Source organism: Vipera berus (genome assembly GCF_964194415.1).
Source record: "Vipera berus genome assembly, chromosome: 8".
Taxonomy (NCBI): Eukaryota; Metazoa; Chordata; class Lepidosauria; order Squamata; family Viperidae; genus Vipera; species Vipera berus.
The window spans coordinates 26,018,834-26,041,082 of NC_138211.1; the positions used below are offsets into that span (position 1 = coordinate 26,018,834).

The window sequence follows — 22,249 nt, forward strand, 5'->3', positions numbered from 1 at the left end:
CAGCACTAGCCCTGTGGAACCAGCTCCCCCATGAGCTTCGGATGGCCCCAGATCTCCGGTCCTTTCGCCGCAGCCTCAAAACACTCCTTTTCCACCTGGCTGACCTGGACTGACAGGGATTTTAATTATGTTTTTAATTTTTAACTTTAAGTTTTAATTTATTTTAATTTTAATTTTAATTTATTGTACAGAGGCCTTTAATTTTAATTTTTATCTTAACTTCTGTATTTATTATGTTACTGTTGTTAGCCGCCCTGAGTCCTTCGGGAGATAGGGCGGCATATAAGTCCCAATAATAAATAATAAATAATAAATAAATATTTGGCCTTCCAGGGAATTTATCTACTAGGGGTACAATGTAGACTGATGTCTCTGTACAATGTAGGTTAATGTCTCTGTAAAATTTACAACGTAGTAATATATGTGAGACCGTTTCAAACTCCTTATCACCACTTGGACAAATACCCTCAGCTGCAAGGATTCTATATCTGCCTTGAAGAAGTGCAGGTGGAAGAATGTTAAATCCAGCTTTAAAGAAGGCTAACTCTTGACAAGGTTAAATTTACCAAGTAACTTGCTGGTTCCCATGTGCCCCCCCCCCCGTTAATCCAAACCCCATCATGTTGACAGAGCCTACTAACTTCAATCTGGAACTCCACATAACTTATTGTTGAGAACAATTAATCCGTGGAATGGCTTGTCTCCTGGAGTTCTGGGTGCTCCAGCACTGGAGGTTTTTAAGAAGAGATTGGGCAGCCATTTGTCTGGAATGGTATCTCCTGCCATGGGCAGAGTGTTAGACTAGAAGACCTTCAAGGCCCTTCCAAGCTATTATTTTAAGTTCTATATTCTATGCAGGGCTTGATGGTCACCTAATGATTTTAAGAATAGTGGAGAGAATCCATATGAAGCCAGCTTATGCTCTACTGCCTGTTTCTAGAGCGAGGAAAAGTTATCTATTAAAAGTAGAGGGTTCAGACTAACTAGGAAAAATTGCATTTTGAGCCGTTATCATCTTTTGGGCCCTCACCTGAATCAGTGGCATTTCTGTTCCCAGTCTTAACAGAGCATTTGATGTTCCATTGGGCACAGCTAGAATTCATCTCAGGAGTTTTGTCTGCAGTTGCTTCATCAGATAGATTGCTGTTTGTGCCCCACAACAGTTTTGGGCCACTGTTTCAGCTTCAGATGGTTTTAAAGCGGTGGGGATAATTGTCCAACACCAGCGTAAAAGAAATGCTTCGTGGCATTCATTGTCCTAAGGGCCGATTGCACCACACAGTGCTAAGAGTGTCTATCATGTGCCTTCCGAGTGGAAAACTACTCTGAGCTACATTGCATTGACCCGCTCTAATTTATGCACTTTCCAAATGTATGGTTTGGCTCTCATGGTGAAAACACAAATTTTTGATTTATCAAAATTGAAAACCAAATTGTTTTATATTGTTTTATCAAGTTTCTGCCCAGAAGGGCCAGCGTTTGAGGGACAGAATCGTTGGTCCTCTTGGTGATGTGGATTGGACATTCATAGCTAGAGCTGGCCAGGAATGGGGGATGTGACCCTGGCCTGATTAGAGCAGGGTAGGAGCCAGCTAAGCATGCGCTGGCCTCAAGATTCAGTTGAGCTGCAGTGCAGCAGATCCTAGAATCACAGCGTTGGACATGACCTTGGAGATCTTCTAGTCAACCCCCCTGCCCAAGACAGGAGTGCTTGTGCCATCTCAGATGAATGGTTGTCCAAGAAAACCTCCAGTGATGGAGCACCAACAACCTCTGGAGGCAAACCATTCCACTGAATAATTGTTCTCACTGCCGGAGAATTTCTCCTTAGTTCCAGGTTGGATATCTCTTTAATCCCAGAGGTGCTTTTTGAGGAGGCAACCGGACTTTGTTTTTCTTTGAAGACGTTTCGCTTCTCATCCAAGAAAAAGCACCTTTGGGACAACTATGATCTGGATGCCTGAGAATCTCCATAGACATCTCTCTTAATGATTCTTCCACCTGTTACTTCTTGCCCTGCTCTCAGGTGCTTTGGAGAATAAGTCACCCCCTTTTCTCTGTAGAAGTACTGGAAGACAGCTACCATGTCCCCACCAATCCTTCTCTTTGATAGACTAGACCTAGCTAGCTCCCTCAACCATCCATCAAGCAGTTTACTCTTCAGTACTCTTATAAGCTTTGCTGCTCTTCTCTGCAGACTTTCCAGGGTGTCAGCATCAGCATCGCAGCATCCGATCAGGACCAAATCAGGGCATAACTACTTGGAGTAGGAGCTAACAAAAAGCTGCCCAGTGTGACTCCAAGTCTGATCCAAAGTAGAGCTGCTAGTTTGACTATAAATATGAGGAAATCACAAATGGAAGCATTTGGCTTTTTGCAACAGAATGGAGTAAAATTTGCACACCTTACAGGTACTGCTAAAGGTTGAAGGCTGCTCGGAGAAATCCAGTAAATGTTGGGGTTGAGAAAGGAGAGTCATATATACATGTAGTTTTCCACTTACAACCAGTTGCTTAGCAACCGTTTGAAGGTACAGTGGCACTGAAAAAAGTGACTTACGACCATCCTCACACTTATGACTGTTGCAGCATCCGTGTGGTGATGTGATCAAAATTTGAGCATTTGGCAGACGATATATATTAAATCAAAGAGGGAAGCCAGATTCGTTTAACAACCACATGATTCACTTAACAACTGCAATGATTTACTTATCAACCATGGCAGAAAGGTCATAAAGTCAGGCAACACTCAGGTAACAATTGCCTTGCTTAGCAATGGAAGTTCTATTCCCAACTGTGTTCTTAAGCTGAGCACTACCTGCACATATAGTGACTGCAAGGGATCCCAGGAAAAGCACCAAGGCTGTCTGTCCAGAAAAGTCCACTGCTAGGAACATCTGAACTCTGCACAGAATCTTCAAAGTCCCAGGCCTCTGGTAGAGGATCTGGTAGAGATTGAGGAAGACACACACACACACACACACACACACACACACACACACACACACACACACACACACAAATCTACACTTTGGGAATGTATCCCAATTTCAGTCAGAAGAACAGAAGGACAAAATCGGTCCTTTTGGAGATGGTTCTAGGGCAGCTTCCGAATCACCTGCCTCTGGTGGGGCCAGGGATCCTCACTCCTGTCGTAGGAGACGGTTTTGCATGACGGCTGTTTATGAATGGGACCTTTCCCAACATGAATTATGGACGGGCGAGGAGAAGAGGTGTCGTGCAGCTGTCCCTCCCCAAGGCAGGACTCCACCCGAGAGCACGCTGGCTGCTTCAAATTGTCACTATCTTTCCATTCTCACTTCCAACCCAAGTGTCCCTGGGCAGTGTGCTGATGAGGTTAAGCAGGGTGCAAGCCGAAGATGGTGTTGAAAAGTGTGTGTTGAGTTAAAGGAAAAAGATTTAAATGCTGGGTCATCTCTGGACGGCTGAGCATGGTCGGAGGGGCTCAACAGCCATCTAGCATTCCCAGCGTCCATCACTTCCAGGTTTATGTTGTCCTTTGCTGTAGCAACTCCTTATCTTGGCAGAGATTAGAGTATTTTCAATCACTGCTTGCAGAGATTTATTGTGGGAACCCATTTCCTGAGCTGTCACCACCCACCGCAAAGCAGGGTTAAAAGAAACGCAACCCTCCTTCTCCCTCAAGTAAATATTGCACCTGGAATCTGAGGTGAAAGGCTTGGCTAATCCTTGCCTTAACCTTTACCCTCCCTGCCACGTGTGATTGATCATGGGATTAACTTTATGGAGAGGATTTGTACATGGACGTGTGTGACATTCTTTCTTCCCACAGCAAGAGCGGGAATGCATCAGGAGTCTGAAACCCCTTTTTGCAACTCACAAATTTGATTAAAAGGCAACAGCTTTTTGCTGCAGTTCCCAAAAGCTTTTGCCACTTTATAAAATATGTTAAGTCAGAAAAGGCTTTGGATTTTGGATGACGTAGCCTGACAGTTCTAAAACATTTTGGTCTCAGGATCAAAAGCAGATGCTCAGGCCCTAGAAAGCGTGCAGAGAAGAGCAACCAAGTCTGAAGGATAAATTGCATGGTGAATGGTTGTGGGAACTAAATGCGTCCAGCCTAATGAAAACAAGGATATGGGGTGACACGATGGCTGTCTTCCAGTACTTAAGAGGCTGCCACAGAGAAGAGGGGGTTGACTTATTGTCCAAAGCACCTGAGGGCAGGAGAAGAAGCAGAGAGTTGGAAGCTCATTAAAGAAACCTAGAACTAAGGAGAAACTTCCTGGCAGCCAGGACAGTTAATCAATGGAAGAAGAACGTACCTTCGGGTGAGTTTTCAAGAAAAGATTGGACCCCCTCTTGTCCAGGATGCAATGAGAACTCCTGTCTTGTGCAGAGGGCTGGACTAGAAGATTTCCAAGGTCCCTTCCAAACCTAGGATTCTATGATTCTTTACATTCTTACAAGTGATTGGAAACACCAGAGATCTTTGGCTTACGTGGGTTATTTTATTTATTTAGTGTATGGCATTTTCAGAGGTCATGCAATGACTGATACACAAATTTAAATGTTTACATGGGTTATATCTATTGAGATTTAGTGTACTGGAAATTAATCTTGAGATTTTTTAAAAATATTGATGTATTTAACTCTCTGTATGACCTGAGAAGGTCTTGGTGTCCCCCAGGAGTCCCCCAGACCACACTTTGATAATAATTTATTGGTCTTTAAAACTTCGAAGATAAAAACTAGTACTGTACAAACTAAGAAAAATATAATCAAGAAAAAAAATACAAAGTGCAAAATAGAGAAAAAAGAAAATATATTAAAAAAAGAAAAGCAAAAAATACAGAAAAAAATAACTTTGCCTTTCATCAAGACAAGTATAAACACTTTCAATAGCTGAACACTCCTCTAATATTTCAGTCAAAACTCTGTTCGTCCCATAAGCCATTTTTTATCTGTTGGCAAATATTAAAATCTCATCTTTAAGACTAAGTAAAGGCCCATTAAGCACTACCAGAAATAACTCTGTACATCCTCTGTACATCCTTAATGCTCCATTTTAAATCCTCATTTGATAGAAGGGAATATTTGTAGCTCAAGGTTGAACTATGGGATCCTCAGTGCTATTTGAGCTTAGTTGTGATTTTGGAGATCTTTATTACCCTACGAGGTAACATCATCAGTGCTAATCCTCATTCATTGGAGGAGTTGGAGTTATTACTCTCTCTTAAGTGTCCTTCACATGTACACCAACCTAGATATGTTTCCTGGAGTAATTTCACCTATTTCAAACTCCTCATGGTGTCTTGATACCACTGCTCTATAGATAGATCTAGCAGTTGGGTTACCATCAGAAGTTAGTATGTGGTATGTTCTATACAACTATGATTCTAGGACTCCAAACATAATAAATGTTTGCTTCATTTTCATAATAAGAAGTTGATGAGATGGTGGCAGACCTCCGTAGGGTGGAAAAGGTGAGGAATCAAGGCATTCAGAAGCCATGACATTGGCAAGGCAAGGCAAGGCAAGGCATGTATGTTGTCCCTCCCCACCTTCCTGTCCCAAATTTAAATACTCCATTGCTCACCAACCATAAAATTCTGAAAAGAAATAGCTTCCAATTTAATCCCATGCAAGTAGTCAAAATAGTGGAATTCATCAGAACCCTTGATGGACCCCCATGTTTGGCAAGAGAAGGAGCTTAGCATGGTCCTCTCAGATTCCACGGGTGTGTTGTTTATATTTCCTTGTATCTTTAGCAAATTAGCCCTTCTGTCTATGAGACTAAACTTAGGGAAGACTCATGTTCGTGAGCGGCAAAAACAAACTGAGATGGGGGGGAATGGCCTTGATCTTTCGAGACACAAAAGCATCCATTTAGGAGTATTTCTCTTCTGAGGAAAAATCTAATCCCCAAAACAATCTCACATGGGAGAGAACAGGATCCCTAAAATCAAACTTTGGGGACTTGTGCTCACAGGGAAGAATAGATCAGGTGATACCTTTTCTTGAGGGAAATGCTTGAATTTGTTTCATTTTTTTCACCATTTTCTGCTGCCTTTTTCTGTTTACACCAAGATGTGAGTAACACTCAAACAACTTGACGCAACATTCTTGCCTTCGTGCCAAAGTCACAGCCATATGAGTAGGAACATCTTGTTCTCTTCTTCACAAGTTTCCAAACCTTTGTTTACCTTTGTAACAAAGGTTGCTGCTTACTTCCCAACAACAGTAGCACTTGTTGGACAATGAAGAGTTAGATACAGTCAACCTTATCTTATGGCCGTGGGGTTTTTCTTCTCCAAGTAGCAAGAAGGACTTTTCTAGAAAGAGTGGTCATTGCTAAAAGCCTTTAAAATTATTGTTGTTGTTGTTGTTGTTATTGTTGTTGTTGTTGTTGTTGTAAGGAAACTTGGAGGTCATCGTCCAACTGCCTGCTCAGGCAGGAAACCCTACACCATTTCAGACAAATGGCTGTCCAGTCTCTTCTTAAAAATTCCCAGTGCTCAAGCATTCACAACTGTTCTGTCAGAAAATTTCTCCTTAGTTCTAGGTTGCGTCTCTCTTTAGTTAGTTTCCATCCGTTGCTTCTTGTTCTGCCTTCTGGTGCTTTGGAGAATAGCTTGACTCCCTCTTCTTTGTGGCAGCCCCTGAGATACTGGAACACTGCTATCATGTCACCCTTCGTCCTTCTCTTCATACCCAATTCCAGCAACCATTCCTTGTATGTTTTAGCTTCCAGTCCCCTAATCATCTTTGTTGCTCTTCTCTGCACTCTTTCTAGAGTCTCTTTTTTACATTGTGGGGACCAAAACTAGATGCAGTATTCCAAGTGTGGCCTTACCAAGGTGTTGTAAAGTGGTATTAACACTTCACGTGATCTTGATTCTATCCCTCTGTTAATGCAGCCTAGCACTGTTTTGGCTTTTTTGGCAGCTGCAGCACACTGCTGGCTCATATTTAAGTGATTGTCCACTAGGACTCCGAGATCCCTCTCACAGTTACTACTATTGAGCAAGGTGCCCCCTATACTTTACCTGTACATTTGGTTTTTCTTGCCTAAATGTAGAACCTTACTTTTTTTCACCATTGAATTTCATTTTGTTAGATAGTGCCCAGTGTTCGAGTCTGTCAAGATCCTCCTGTATCTTAAGCCTGTCTTCTGGAGTGTTGGCTATTCCTGCCAGCTTGGTGTCATCTGCAGATTTGATGAGTTCCCCATCTATCCCCTCATCCAAATCGTTAATGAAGATATTGAAGAGCACTGGGCCCAGAACAGAGCCCTGGGGCACCCCACTACACACTTCCTTCCATGCAGATGTGGTTCCACTGAGGACCACACACTGAGTACGGCCTGTCAGCCAACTACGAATCCATCTGGTGGTGATGGTGTCTAACCCACATTTTTCTATCTTATCAAGTAGTAGGCTGTGGTCTACTTTATCAAACGCCTTACTGAAATTCAAGTCAATTATATCCACAGCATTCCTCTGGTCTACTCATTTTGTCACCTGGTCAAAGAAGGCAATAAAATTTGTCTGGCATGATCTGTTTTTGACAAACCCATCCTGACATCTCCTTGGCTACCTTAGAAAGAACTTTGTGAATACAAACTCCCTTACAGCTTGGAAAGACAGAAAGCAGAACTGAATTCTTGTTTTGAAACAAAACTTACCTTGTTAAAAAAAGTTGCCCTCATAAAGAAATTTTCAGAGCTATTTTGAAAGACACGTGTTCAGGTATAGGCATGGCCAACAAGAATTTTCCCCATTCTCCCTCATGTAGTTGCTGAAAATCTACTTGAATGTATGGTGGGTGGTGGGTGGAATCACACAATGAAAAGGGATTAAAATCATCCACAGGACATCTTCTTATAATATTTCAATAAAGAATCTGTGGTATTCCTCCTTAAATTATTCTGGCAGTTTCATGGAACTCAAGAACAAGTCATCTTAGAAATGCCATTATTCCTCGGATCTTTCCTGCTCAATGAAAGTATTCTGCACCCATCCTTGAGTTGGCAAATAAAAACTATACAAAACACCATTTTTTCTGCCCCCACTCTTGTTCCCTGTCCTGCCTCTATTTCAGCTAATCTGACTTGATTCTGAATTGTGCAGTCCTGAATTTACAAGTGACTAAGTAGCCCACAAGGTCATTGTTTCAGAAACATTTCCTTACTTAAAGAGTGAAAGAAAATGAACAGGGGTGAACAAAGAAGCAATGGAACCATGAATGACTTCCGGCTTCCTGCTGGCTTCCCCATTGAGTTTCCTTGGGAAAGTCTGCAGGGAGCATTGGAAATCTCCCTCCCCCTTCCCTTCCCCTACCCTACCCTACACAGACTCTACACTACCTTACCTTACCTTACCTGAAGGCTATTGGCTGCTGCTGGGTGGGGGAGGGAGGGATTACAAGACTGACTGGGAAACTGTCACAGAATGTGACATGCTGGCAGGGGAATCCTGGGAGCCAAAAACTGCTGAGATTCAGAAACACTGGGAGAGTGTGTCTTGTTTTCTCCTTGCTGGTTCCTTGATTAAGTTATTATTTCTTCCCTGATAGTTTCCTGCTTCTCTGGATGTTGGTTGCTAGAGGGAAACCGTTCTGTGTTCTTTCCTTCCTGGACTTTTGATTATATCTTTTGAATGATACGTTTATCTCTGTCTGACTATTGATGTCTGTTGCAGAAATTCCAGAGTATTTTTGGACTGGGCTTGATGTAAAACATTAAGCTTCCCAATCTATTTCAAATTTGAAGGAAATGTAGAGAAACGTGGATGGGAAGAAATTCTCCACCAGAGCAAGGAAGGAAAGATACTCGAAAGGCCGTTGGGAATTTAATTTAATTCATCATTGCACTCTCTCCTACGTGTGTGTCAATTTCACTAAGAAGCAGCTAATGTAGCCCCTTGCACGTGTACACACAATTTTGCCCTCTGCCCAGCGGGTGGGCCTGAGAAAGTCGCAGGGCTGAAAATAGCTCAGGAGATTCAACAATCGCCAGCAGGCAGCAGCAGGCGATTAAAGCCACATTCCCTTCCTCCCGTCCTTCTTATCAGTACGTTTTGTCAAGAGGGCCTAAATATCACATCATGTCTTTACGCCCGATAAGTCAAATTTTCACAAGCTGAACCAGCTGCTGCAGATGATAGAGTGGTGAGTAAACCAGTGCATGCAAGTGCCCCCAGAGAGATCCACAAAGGTTAGGGCTTCTGCAAGCAGATCGATCGAGGGGTAAAGCAAGGGGGTGGCTTGGGACGGGAGACCTGTCTGAGTGGGGTGCATGAAAGAAGAGAGAAATAGAGAGAAGAGAGAAAAGCCTCAGAGCCGCCCAGGTGAGCCAAATGAATAGGAGAAGTCTACAAAAACCTTGCTGTCCAACATAGCATCATCACAGGGCCGGAAGGGACCTTGGAGATCTTCTAGTCCACCTCCCTGCACAAGGCAGGAGATCTTATTCCATCCTGGACAAATCTTTTTCTTGAAGACCTCCAACGATGGAGCACCCACAACTTCTGGAGGCAAACTGTTTCATTGATTAGTCGTTCCCACTGTTGGATCAGTTCTCCCTCGTTCTAAGTTGGAATCTCCAGTGAGAGTGTTTTTGATGAATTCACATAGAACACAGAATAACAGGGTTGGAAGGGATCTTGGAGGTCTTCTAGTCCAACCTCCTGCTAAAGCAGGAGCTCCTACACCATTCTGGACAAATGGTTGTTCAATCTCTTCTTGAAAACCTCCAGTGATAAAAGAGCCACAACTTCTGGAGGCAAGTTGTTCCCCTGGCTGATTGTTCTCACCATTATGAAATTTCTTCTTAGTTCTAGTTTGCTTCTCTCCTTGATTAGTTTCCATCCGTTGCTTCTTTGTCCTGCCTTCTGGTGTTTTGGAGAATAGGTTGACCCCCTTTTCTTTGGAACACTGCTATCCTGTCACCCCCGGTCATTCCCTTCTAATAAAGTATCATTTTGCTTACCTTATTTTGCAAAGCACAGACGCACACTGAAGGTGTAGTGCTACTGCCATTTTAAAAGGAGACAACTCTCTTGGGCCTTTCCCAGAGAAAGAGCTCCATCTAAAGTCTTGTTGAGCATGTAAAATGATGGAATGGATCGATGTTTCTCCTTCAAGGGCATCAGTTAAAACTTAAGAGATTCAGGTGTTCTCTGAAACAGCCACCTGGGCTGAAGTTCAGCCGTGCATACATTTGGCCATTTAATCCCCAACAAACAAAACAAAAGTCAGAATAAAATGTAGGCCGTTCCAGTCCAGCCACACCATAATGTCACCAGATGCACTCCTCGGGAATCCCAGAATTATAGAATCATGGGATTCTGTCAGAAGGGATCCTGGAGATCTTGAAGAGCCCATTTGGCAGAGGGGCAAAGACGATGAGCTAGAAAGTGGGAGGTGGTGAATTTGAGTCCTCTCTTTAAGCCAGGGGTCTCCAACCTTTATGGCTTTGTGGACTGGTGGGGTGGAGTGGGAATTGTTCTAGGCAAGCAGCAGGTGAGTGTGTACACACAACTCGATTTGTGGGAGCAGTGAGCACTCACACAGGCACGTGAAGGTCCATTTACATGAGTGCCCGCCACTTGCACCAATGGAGCTTTCACGCATGTGTGTGAGCACCCACCACTTGAGCAAAGGGAGCTGTGTGCATGTGCTCAGTTGCTGCTCGCGTGGCCTGGTTCCGAATGGGCCACAGCCCAGTACTGGGCCGTGTCCCAGGGGTTGGGGATCCCTGCTTTAGGCAATTGGGCCAGTCCCTTTCTATCTCAAGCCAGCCCATCTCATCAGATGGGTCAGGGTGGTGGTGGGGTGTGTGAAATGAACCGGAGCATCATCTATATCTGTATGCATGCGTATATGCTTCCTTGAGTTGACTAAAATAAAGGCAAGCATAAAAATCTAGTTAATAAATAAATGAATTTTGAATCTCTACCACCATAGCCTTTGCAGGCGGAAGGGAACCCACCAGGGACATTTACTGCATTGTTGAACAGCTGTTACTGCTGAGATTTCCCCCCCACCCTATTGTCTAACCCAGGGGTAGGCAACCTCGGCTCTTTTATGATTCATGGACTTCAACATGAAGAGCTGAAGTCCATGAGTCATAAAAGAGCCGAGGTTGCCTACCCCTGGTCTAACCCATATCTTTTTCCTTGTAATGTAAATTATTTCTTGTCTTGGAATGATTCCACCCCAACTTCTCCACAACAGCTCTTCAGGTGCTCCATGTCCACTTAGTGTGAATCCTGCCATCAACGATTGTCCAACCCTGGTTCAAACTATGGCAAGGATATGACATAAAAACTGTTTGCCGCAACCTCCAGTTCCACATCTACCTACTTGGACATCTGCAGAAGAATCAGAACACCAGAACAGGGACTGACACAGGCTCCCTTCTAATTGAGCACCATTTTAAATGGTTGGCTCCCATCCTTCTCTCCTGACCATTTTCTTGCCTGAGACTTATTTTTATGGTTAAATATTTTAATCAAACTGTTTCCTGGAAGACAGCAAGAAGGCCCACAGGGTGTAGTAAAATTAGTCAAGATGGCAGCACAAAAGTGGGATGAAAGCTCCACCCATTTGTTATGTCCATCACACGTCACAGCCAGTATCCTGACTTTCTTCAGTCTGCCCTAAGAGGCAAACCTGGAGAATAATTTCATCATTTGTAGCACACCTGTCTGTGTCCCTTTGGGAGAAAGAGCAGTGAAAGTAAAATGAAATAACAGGCCGTGGTCTTCAATGGGCAAAAGCAATGGAGAAAAATTGCATTGGTGGCCGTGGCAAGAAGTTATGTTTGAGGATGCAAAAAGAAATCATCAATAAAACCTTTATTATGGTCATAGAGCAGCGTATAATTTATTGATTAGATGGATGCTTCACCTTTTCACTCCAAACTATTGTTCATGGTAGAGGGAGGGAGGGAGGGAGGAATTATAGCTGTTCTTATAAACTAGATAAAAGAAATTCTAAAAGGAACCCGTATAGTAGGAAAAAACAGATAATTCAGGAGCGAGTGGGGCCCTCTTTCAGCAACTGTTCCCATTTCCTAAGCCAGCATCGGCTGTCCAGGCATCAAGTTAGAGGGCATGTTTTCATCCCTCAGCAGATGTTTCCAGATGTCATGTCTGAGGAAGGTCAATGCCCCCTCTAAAAATATAACCATTAGCAGCTCAATTTTCCACTGACTTGACCTTCAGGCCTGCAAGCCCTTCCTTTGTCAGCTTCAAGCAAACCTCATGGCTTCTCGCTGGTGGAGATTCATCCGAAGAGACTAATCCCGCTTTCTGCAATGAAGCCCCCAACTAAGGAAGTGGAGGAGTCTTCCGTTTATGCAAAACTGACCCCACTAGCCCTGGTTCAGAGCACTTTACTGCTCAGCCAAGCTGATCGACGTCATAAAAAAAATATGTACATAATAAATGTGAATGGTTCTGTTGAAGGATTTATTTTTTTGAAGTAGCAGCAAAGCAGTGTGAGAGATTTTTTTCCTCCCCAGGGTTGGGGGCGGGGGAGGGTTCCTCCCAAAAGTTTATACTCAGCCACTGTTCTGCCCAATTATGCAAAGTGACAAGGACTTGATGTGGAATGTTATTTGTCATGTCTTTTAAGTGCCTTTTGAAGAGGACAGGACAGATTGATGGAAGAAGTCAGGGGTTCCGCCAAAAAATATTTCCTTCCATTCACAGATCACATGGACAGAGAGAAAATGGTTTATGTCCCAGAGTCACCTTCACTGAAATTTAGCAGTTTGCAGAAACTGAGCAAACCTATCCCTGCTCTTTGATGGATATCTAGAAGTTTGGCTTTATTTGACCTGGTGAAAGGAATTGTATGCTATTGGTAGAGAAGTCCTCACTAAATCACTGATCTTGCATCGGCCACTAGCATTCTCTTATTTTATTTGCTGCCTATCTCACCATGGGGGCTGCTGTAGGCAGCAAATAAATTTAACAGATTTAGCTGTGGGGCTACTGTATACTATTCCAGGCTACTCTCTACTCTTATTCAACTTTTTGTAGTTTTTTTAGGGACAAATCTAAATGCTATCACCTAGCAGTTCGAAAGCACGTAAAAATGCAAGTAGAAAAATAGGGACCGCTACGGTGGGAAGGTAACAGCGTTCCGTGTGCCTTTGGCATCTAGTCATGCCGGCCACATGACCACGGAGACGTCCTCGGACGAGCGCTGGCTCTTCGGCTTTGAAACGGAGATGAGCACCGGCCCCTAGAGTCGGAAACGACTAGCACGCATGTGCGGGGGAACCTTTACCTTAATAGCATCTAGACTAGTGTTTCTCATCCTTGGCATCTTTAAGAAGTGTGGACTTCAACTCCCAGAATCCCCCAGCCAGCCACATTCTGGGGAATTCTGGGAATTGAAGTCCACAAATCTTAAAGTTGTCACGCTTGAGATGTAGATCTAGTTTTAGACCTGATCTTTAAAAAAACCCCAAATTAAGCAGATTAAAAAAGATAAAGGTTCCCCCGCACATGCGTGCTAGTCATTTCCAACTCTAGGGGCCGGTGTTCATCTCCATTTCAAAGCCGAAGAGCCAGAGCTTGTCCGAGGACGTCTCCGTGGTCATGTGGCCAGCATGACTAGACGCCAAAGGCGCCCGGAACGCTGTTACCTTCCCATCGTAGTGGTCCCTATTTTTCTACTTGCATTTTTACGTGCTTTTGAACTGCTAGGTTGGCAGAAGCTGGGACGAGTAACAGGCGCTCACTCTGTTACATCGCACTCAGGATTCGACCCGCCAAACTGCCGACCTTCTGATTGACAAGCTCAGTGTCCTAACCCACTGAGCCACCGCATCCTTTTTAAGCAGATTAGTCCTAGTTAATAGTTTAATGAAACACCATTAGAACATGGCAAGACTTTAGACTGAATTAAAAAAAACAATCTCAGAAGAGAGAACTGGCAAACCACTGGTGAAATGACTTTTAGATAATGCCTTGAATTCATGAATATGTGCTGACAATTGCTCTTTGGAGTAGATGTGAAACCAAACTTGGCCATTAAGATGTCAAATCTTCTGTTCTTGTGTTCAACAGAACCAAATGCCCACAACCGACTCTCACACAGAGGGCCATTGATAACCCCCTTGGACTGGTTCGATGTTTATAGATTTCTATTGCCTCTCAAATTATTCTGGAGAAGCATCAGATACCTGAGGCTGTTACATCAGGCTGCTATTTCTAACACTCATTTTTTGGTCTGATCCTTGTGAGGGGTGTTCAGCTAATGATGAACTTCGGCACTGTTGCCAAGATAAATACAAAGACACTTCCGTGAACCAAGCTGGAGCTTAACATAAGGCTTACGTTTTCCCTGGCCAGCTTCATTAGAACATAGACATGTACTTGAAGCTCTGTGCAAGCGGGGGCATGCCTGATGCTCATATGGAGCTTCACGTGCACGTGTGAGTGCCCACCGCTCATGCAAATGGAACTGCCCGTGCACGCTTGCCCACTGCTTGCACGGCCTGATTCCGAACTGACCACGGCCCAATACCAAGCCACAGCGCAGGGGACCCCTGGGGACCCCTGACCTAATCCAACTCTCTACCATGTGCAGGAAAACCAATTTAACCATCTGAGAAAAGCTGCTCAGCCTCTTCATCAAAGTCTCCAGAAATGGAGAAGCACCATCTCTACCGATTAGCTGTTCCACTCTTGAATTTATATTTAATTAAAATCTAGGTAAGTTCAAGTTCTATCTGTTATTTCTGGTCTTAGTTTGTGAAAAGTAATAACTTGCCATGCTTTTAAAACCTCAGTCTTCCACTGTCATAGCAGGGCAAGGGGTGGCTTCAGATGTAGAAGACCTCATACTTTCAAGTCCAATAGTAGACCTCCAATAGGGAGGTCCACCTATTCTCCGAAGCACCTGAGGGCAGGACATGAAGTAATGGGTGGAAGATCATTAAAGAGACATCCAACCTGGAAATAAGGAGGAACTTCCTGACAGTGAGAACAATTAGCCAGTGGAACTGCTTGCCTCTAGAAATTGTGGGTGCTCCATCACTGGAGGCTTTTTAAGAAGAGAATGGACAACCATTTGTCTGGCATGGTCTCGGGTTGTGATGGTGAACCTATGGCACACGTGCCACAGGTGGCATGCAGAACCCACTCTGTGGGCACGCACGCCATCGCCCCAGTCCTAGGGCTTCAGCTGGGTTTTATAAAACCTTTTACCTTTAGGCCTTTGCCGCCATGTGCAGAAAAAAAAGGTTCAATCAATCAATCAATTTCAACTTCTCACGGGAAAAAAAAGATCTCGCAAAGTTGGAATTGATTGATTGAACTTTTTTAGTCCCACCCAGTCTGCCGATACCACTGCAGCCACGTCCACCCAATTTGCCACACCCACTCAATGGGCCATGCCCACCGGGCACCCGATGATACATGTGGGTTTTGGATTGCAGTTTGGGCACTTGGTCTCTAAAAGGTTTGCCATCACTGGTCTAGCGTCTCCTGCTTGAGCAGGGGGTTGGACTAGAAGACCTCCAAGGTGCCTTTCAACTCTGTTATTCCATATTATTTTATCATAAAAGGATAAACTATTAAATTTTGCACTCTGTGCCCAAGCAAGACAATTGATGGATGATATATGGAGAGGATACTAAATTTGGAGTACAGGTAGTCCTCGACCTATGACCACAATTAAGCCCCAAGCTGCTAAGTGAGAAAGTTGTTAAGTGAGTTTTGCAGCATTTTACAACCTTTCCTGCCACAGTTGCTTGTCACAAGGTGGCAAAAGGGAACAACCTTTCCTGCCACAGTTGCTTGTCACAAGGTGGCAAAAGGGAATCACGTGAACCCGGGACACTGCGGCCATCATAAATATGAGTCAGTTGCCAAGGGTCTGAATTTTGATCACATGACCACGGGGAGGCTGCAAGAGTCGTGTGAAAAACAATCACATCACTTTTTTCAATGCCGTTGTAACTGGTCACAAAATGGCCACGAAATGAATTGTTATTAGTCAAGAACAGTCTGTATAAACATAAATGATCACAAATGGCGGAGCTCGTAAAAGCTGAAATGGATTTTCACTGTTTCTCCCTTGCAAATCTCAGGCCAGTCAGATGCCAAAATAGCTTCCTTCCTTATGTTTTTTTCTTGTGAGCCCACTCAGTGGTTGGTTCTGTCAAGCAGGGTCCTAGGGCCAAAAAATGTCTGGAAGGGTTATAAAAGCTCTGAACTCTGCCCTGCCCTGCCAGAAATAGAGATCGTATGGAATGCAAAGAGCAGAACAGAACAGAACATAAAGTTTACTTATTTAAGACACCTTTTTTATCATTTGTAAACGGGTATAAAATTTCTTAATTGAAAAAGTATTATACACAGAGCCACCAGAATCAACCATCTCGGTGAACCCACCAGGGGTTCTGTACTGACTTACACGAGTGCAAGTGCAACAGTCCTTCGACAGACAGGAATCACAGCTGGCTTGCACATTCTGTCCTCTGCTCAATTCTTGTGGGCAACTGGCTGGTGGACTTCAACAAGTCTTCGTGGTGTTGGTTCTCCTCGTTGACCCCCCTGGAACGTTTAAGCTTCTGGAGCTCAGATTCCAGCTCTGCAGATTTAGCCTTTTCTTCTTCAACCTCTTTCTTAAGCCTCACCACTTTGGTCCAGACTTCAAAATTTTCCTTCTCAAGGCTGCAAAAGGAACACCAAAGGATATCAAACCAGGATTCAAAGGAGTGAGTCCCTTACTCCTGTAGGGAGAGGAGGAAGGAGGCAGAAAAGCTGGGGCCACCCTCACCCCGTGCTCAGTTCTCCCTAAAGCTTTAGGTTCACGTGGTCTGACTCGCAGAACCCCACCTCCTGGCTCTTGGATCTAGATGGCAGAATGATTCTCAAGTGGAACTGGGCAATGGTGACCCATCCTGACAACCCCGACAAAATGCACAACAAAACATGGCATTAAAATCTTTAATTTTCAGTGCATCCAGTTTTGCTGCCTCTGCAAAACGGAATATATTAATCTTACACTCTTGTTTAATGTCGTGCCCTCACACATTGTACACACACACATACACATCAGTGAAATGAATGGCATCTCTCTTACATTGCATTATGTCACTGAATTATCTGGTTCACACATAATGTTAAAGTGGAATTTTTAAACCATGGTTTGTTGTACCTGCCCACGGTGGCTTGGTTTACATAGAAATTATAATGAATGTGGAGCCACAGGTTCTGCTAAGCTAAAACCAAACCCACATTGTGGCTTTGCATGATGTGTGAACCAGTCTCCTCTGAATGCTACACGGGTCCTGTCCATTTCCTCAGAGAAGAAACAACATTGGTGATACTGGTGAGTCAGGCTTAGTTTCCCACATAAACCATGGCTTACTTCTGTGCTGAAACAAGCAGCAATTCACTAAAATCTCTGTCCCAAGTTGTAACTCAGGTGTGGCTGAACATAGAGTATCCCAAACACAGCACCTTGCAGATGAGTTAGACTACAGCTCCTATAATTCCCAGCCAGCATGGCTCATGCACACAGTGGGGAAGGATGCAATAAGTCACTTTTAGAAACAACTTCTTCCCAATCTCTAAAGCAGGGGTTCCCAACCGGGGGTGCGAGATGATATTCCAGGGGGTGCAAAAACTTGGGTTTTCAAAATTATAGTGTATGTGCATAATTCGTTGCCGTTATCTTGAACTTTTTGTAAGGGGTACGAGAATATATCAGAAGTGTTCTAGGGGTGCGGGGTATAGAAAAGGTTGGGGGCCACTGCTGTAAAGAGATGCATGGAAGACCAGTTGGCTGGGATGGGATGGTAGACTTGGAAGGGCCCTGAAGCCCAGAACTTGTTCCCTACTGGAATCCAAATTAAGACCCTGCACCAAAATGCCTGCCCTTTTTTCAGCATTGTCATAAATTTGAGTGGTCATTAAATGAATGGCCATATGTTTAGGACTACCTGTAGAGCTAGTTGGTTGGAGAAAGAAAGGGAATCAAGCAAGGTTGATTCTACTTACCTGCTAATTTGCTCCTCGTGGCTATTTTTCTGTGCCATCAGCTCCTTTTTCAGCTCCGCAATCATTTTCCTAAGCAGTTCAGGGTCTTCTGGATATAAGCTGTCTTCCTCAGATGGGAGCTCCAGAATTGTAGTGCCATTTTCTTTAGACCTGGGAGGGTCGTTCGTTTGTAAACATGGTCCAAACTCATCTCTTAGTTGGCCTGAAGAACTGTTGTCAGCCTCCCTTGAAGTCCCCTGCCCCAAACTGCGGAGACACCCAGAGTCTGAGGCTTGTGTGAAGCTGAACAGTTTAGAAATTCCCTGAGACAAAGTTCTTTTGTGACCTCCTGAGGGAGAATTAGGACCGGGCCGGACCATGGAGGAAGAGGATGAGGATGACCACAAGTTGCTACTGGAAATGTCTGTTCTGTCCATGTTTTGGTTTCGCCTGTTGGAAGAAAAGCTCTCAAAGCATTTCCTGTTTGGAAGTGTCTGAGTCCTCTTTCGCACAGCCCGTGTCTCCAGAGCATCCCTAGACTGAGGTTCTTCTTTATCTTCTGCTGATGGAGCCAAACCATCACTTAATTCAGAGCTAGAAGCTTCGAGATCATCTTTCTGAAAGTAAAACCGAGAATATGAGGGAATAAGGAGCCCTATTAGACACAACAAAGCAGTCCTGCTGATTTTCGTGCCCCAATTGACACGTCTACTTTTAACACCAAAGGGGCGTCTAACCACTCCCTCATCTGTCCCTTTAAATCCTTCCATTCCCCTCTAGTCAGTTAGAACTGAAGAAGCTCCTTGGATGGGAAGTGAAGCATTTTCAAAGGAAAAAACCAAGAACGTCCAGTTGCCTTTCGGAAAAAGCACCTTTGGGACAATCGTGACCTGGATGGTTGAGAATCTCCCTAGAGATTCTCCATCTGAACACTCTGCAGACCGCTTTCTCGCCAGGCACCACACAGACAGATCTCTCTGTGAAGGCCAGAAACCGGGTCTCTCTTGAAGCCCAAATGACCAGGCAAGGCATGACCCAGTCACCAGGGTAGTCTCAAGTTGCCGCTTGGGAGCTGGGAAATCTCATTCAAAATCCACTGTTGATGGAGCCAGTTCAACCGTATCTCTGGCCAAAACTGTGTCAAAAGAGAAGCAAACTTTATCTTTAAAATGGCCAACAGCTAAAGGTGACTTTAAGCTGCCTTACGAGGACTCAAGGGCAACACCAAGAGGATGTGGCATTAAAAGCTCCCCCCCCCCAGACATGTCCATGGAAATTTATACCCAAATAACTTCCTTTGTTATTTTGCATCAATTAAAACATAGTTGTTTATTTAGGTTCATTTGGAGGCAGGACTTCAAGGGCTGTAGTTGTTTTAAGTTTTCGTGCTTCCAGCAGTTATAAAATATTAGCTGGATTTCACTGTTGGTATTTTTGCTAGCTTCTTTGAGCGCCACCTGTAGGCCAAATGCAGGAACTGAGACCTCAGAAATAAGTGGTTTTTTTAAATTTTTTCAATAGGGCACAAAATCAGGTTTTTGCTTACATGGGCAGATGCCCTCACCCAGGTAAGCCATGGGATTAAAAAGCCCGGCAGACACTCACAATTTGCAGCAGGCTCCTTTTCTCCTTCCAGGCCGTCAATGGTCTTTGTACAGCATCCCAACCCACGGTGCTCCGTAGCACTGGGGCTTTCTTGGCGCTGCTTTCCAAGGGAGGTGGAGGAGGCCTGGCATCCTTGGCTGCAGGAAAGAGCTTCTCATGGTCACTGATCATGGTCGTCATCACTTTCTGGATCTGGGGAGTCCCTGCAGGAGAAACAAGGAAAGCACAACAGGCATCGCTTTTAACACACAACTGAGCTGGCGTGTAAATGGAAGAGGTTCACAGCTTCAGTTCCCACAGACAGGCTTCTGATAGCGGGGGACAACTCCTCTGGCCAGTCTGGAGAAAGTGGCTATGGAAGGAGATCTCCCAAAGGTGGATTTAGCTTACAGGTAGCCCTTGACTTACAACCATTCGGTTAGTATCCATTCAAAGTTACAATGGCCCTGAAAAAAGTGGCTTATGACTGTTCTTTACACTTATGACCATTGCAGCATCCCCACGGTCATGTGATCAAAATTCAGACACTTGGCAACTGATTCACATTTATGATGCTTGTAGCATAAATGTGTGATCCCCTTTTGTGACCTTCTGACAGCAAAGTCAATGGGGAAGGCGAATTCACTTCAGAACCATGCTAGTAACTTAACAACTGCAGTGATTCACTGAACAACTATGGCAAGAAAATTCATCAAGTGAGACAAACCTACTTAACAACTGTCTTGCTTAGTAATGGAAATTTGGGGCTCAGTTGAGGTCTTAAGTTGAGGACTACCTGTAGAGCAAAATCTAGGGCAATGTTCACTTCTTCTAGGGCAGGGCTTTTCAACCAGTAGTACGGGTACCACCTGTGGTTCATTGGCACCTGGCAGGTGGTACATGACCATCCTAGAGAAGTGGTAGCGGGGGAGGGGAATGAGCTGAACTGGTGGCAGCACCGCACAAGCCTGAGCGAGAGACGGCTGGAGCTGCAGGGCTGTCAGGGCTCAGCAAAAGCGCCAGGATCCAGCTGGAGCTCAGCGCTGATCCTGGTGCTTCTGAGCCCAGAAGAACCGCCGATCAGCTGGAATGTTGCAGCATCTCCAGGGTCTTGTGATTTACATTCAGATGCTTGGCAACTGATTCATGTTTATGACGGTCACAGTGTCCCAGGGTCATGTGAAGTGACCAAAACCTGCTGCAACCACACAGCAGAGGGGGGGGGATAAAAACCAAACACCCCCCACCCCACCCACGCTGCCAATCCTCAACAGAAATGCTCACAACAATGAAAACCTCGGACAGGAGGAAGAGCGCAATCTGGCGGGCAGGCAGGCGTCTTGCTTGGCTGTGGCTTGGGGGGCACTTTTTTGGTGCCATTGTAACTTTGAACAGTCACTAAACAAACTATCGTAAGTCGAGGACTACCTGTACTTCATCACTTTTTTCCCTTTTTTTCTTTTTTGGTCATCGAGTTTTTGACACCTTGCTAGGCGACTGGTGGTACTCGGATGTTGCCATAACTTAAAAGTGGTACAGTGGGTGAAAAGGTTGAAAAGCCCTGGACTAGGGGAATCATACAATGTATGATTTGGAAAGGTCATCTGATCCAAGCCTTGCTCAGGGCAGGAAAATGCAACCGTTCTGCATAACTACCAAGAGCTGACCAACATTTATGCCCATGTGCCTTGTAGGTGGCAGCATTTGGGCCAAGCTAGGTTGGGACTGTGGCCCTGTCTACTCTGGAGCTCTTCAGCAGCTCTTCTGCAGCTCAGTGGATTAACTTCCAGCTCGGATGAAGACGAGAGAAGAGTCCTGCCTGTTAATACAGCCATCAGGGTGGGGTGGGGGGCTTCTCTTGCTACCTTCTCCTTGGCTGTTCCCCCTCCCTGCTGAGGTCAAGATCCTTCTGTGCATCTCCATCATTTTATTCTGTACTCCCACATCTTCCCTTGGTCTGTTGGAGGGAGCTGTAGTTGGGAACTAGTAACGAGGGTGGAGCTGGGGCATTGAGTCAAGGCTTATTTAATTCTCCATACTAATAGGCCAAAGGGAGCATTAGCTGACTCATCTAGAATGAAGACCAGCAGAAAGCACTATGAACATGGCTCTGAAAATGTGGGAAGTAGCAACAAAGGCTGTGTAGAAGTGCCGTTGAACAACCTAGATCCCGATGTAGCTGAACTGTGTTGAGAAATCTGAATAGATCAAATCTCACCTTTTGTTCCCCAGTAATAATTGGAAATTTAAATCTTTGGGCATAATACATTTGTCCAACTGGAAATGATCAGGACATTAAAAGGTGATTTCAATTACAAAAGGTGGTTCCAATTTTGTAGCTACTCCAGTAAGAGAGACAGTTACATTATTGGACAAAAGAATAATTGATCTCCACTAAGAGGATGGCTTTCTCCAAAATCAGGTGCTCATGGTTATTTTGTTCTTAATCTATATTTCCAAATAATAGTGATACCTTGGTCCTCATCATTAATTGGTTCTGTGAGGTGCAACGAGTACCAAAAATGATGAGTAGCAAATTTTTCCCATAAGGAGTAATGCAGCGAGTCAGTCACAAAGGCAGTGAACACTGAGAAGTTCTAGCATGTGCTAGAGAACTAAACAAATGAAAATTACTGGGACAAAATTTCCATGTCAAAATGTGTTGAGTACCAA

At 44.4% G+C, this 22,249-nt stretch overlaps 1 protein-coding gene across 3 annotated transcripts in view; it reads right to left on the reverse strand.

Moving 5' to 3' along the window:
• Positions 1 to 16,280: 16,280 nt before the first annotated feature.
• The window catches only part of ARHGAP25 (Rho GTPase activating protein 25), a 44,859-nt gene continuing 38,890 nt past the window's right edge, over positions 16,281 to 22,249 (reverse strand). For all 3 annotated transcript variants that reach the window (XM_081333848.1, XM_081333847.1, XM_081333846.1), the window contains 3 exons: positions 19,598 to 19,800; positions 18,014 to 18,609; positions 16,281 to 16,681 (listed from right to left, as the gene is read on the reverse strand). In XM_081333848.1, coding sequence (XP_081189974.1) covers positions 16,459 to 16,681; positions 18,014 to 18,609; positions 19,598 to 19,800 — 1,022 coding nt within the window. In that variant the 3' untranslated portion in view covers positions 16,281 to 16,458. The remainder of the gene's footprint in view (positions 16,682 to 18,013; positions 18,610 to 19,597; positions 19,801 to 22,249) is intronic.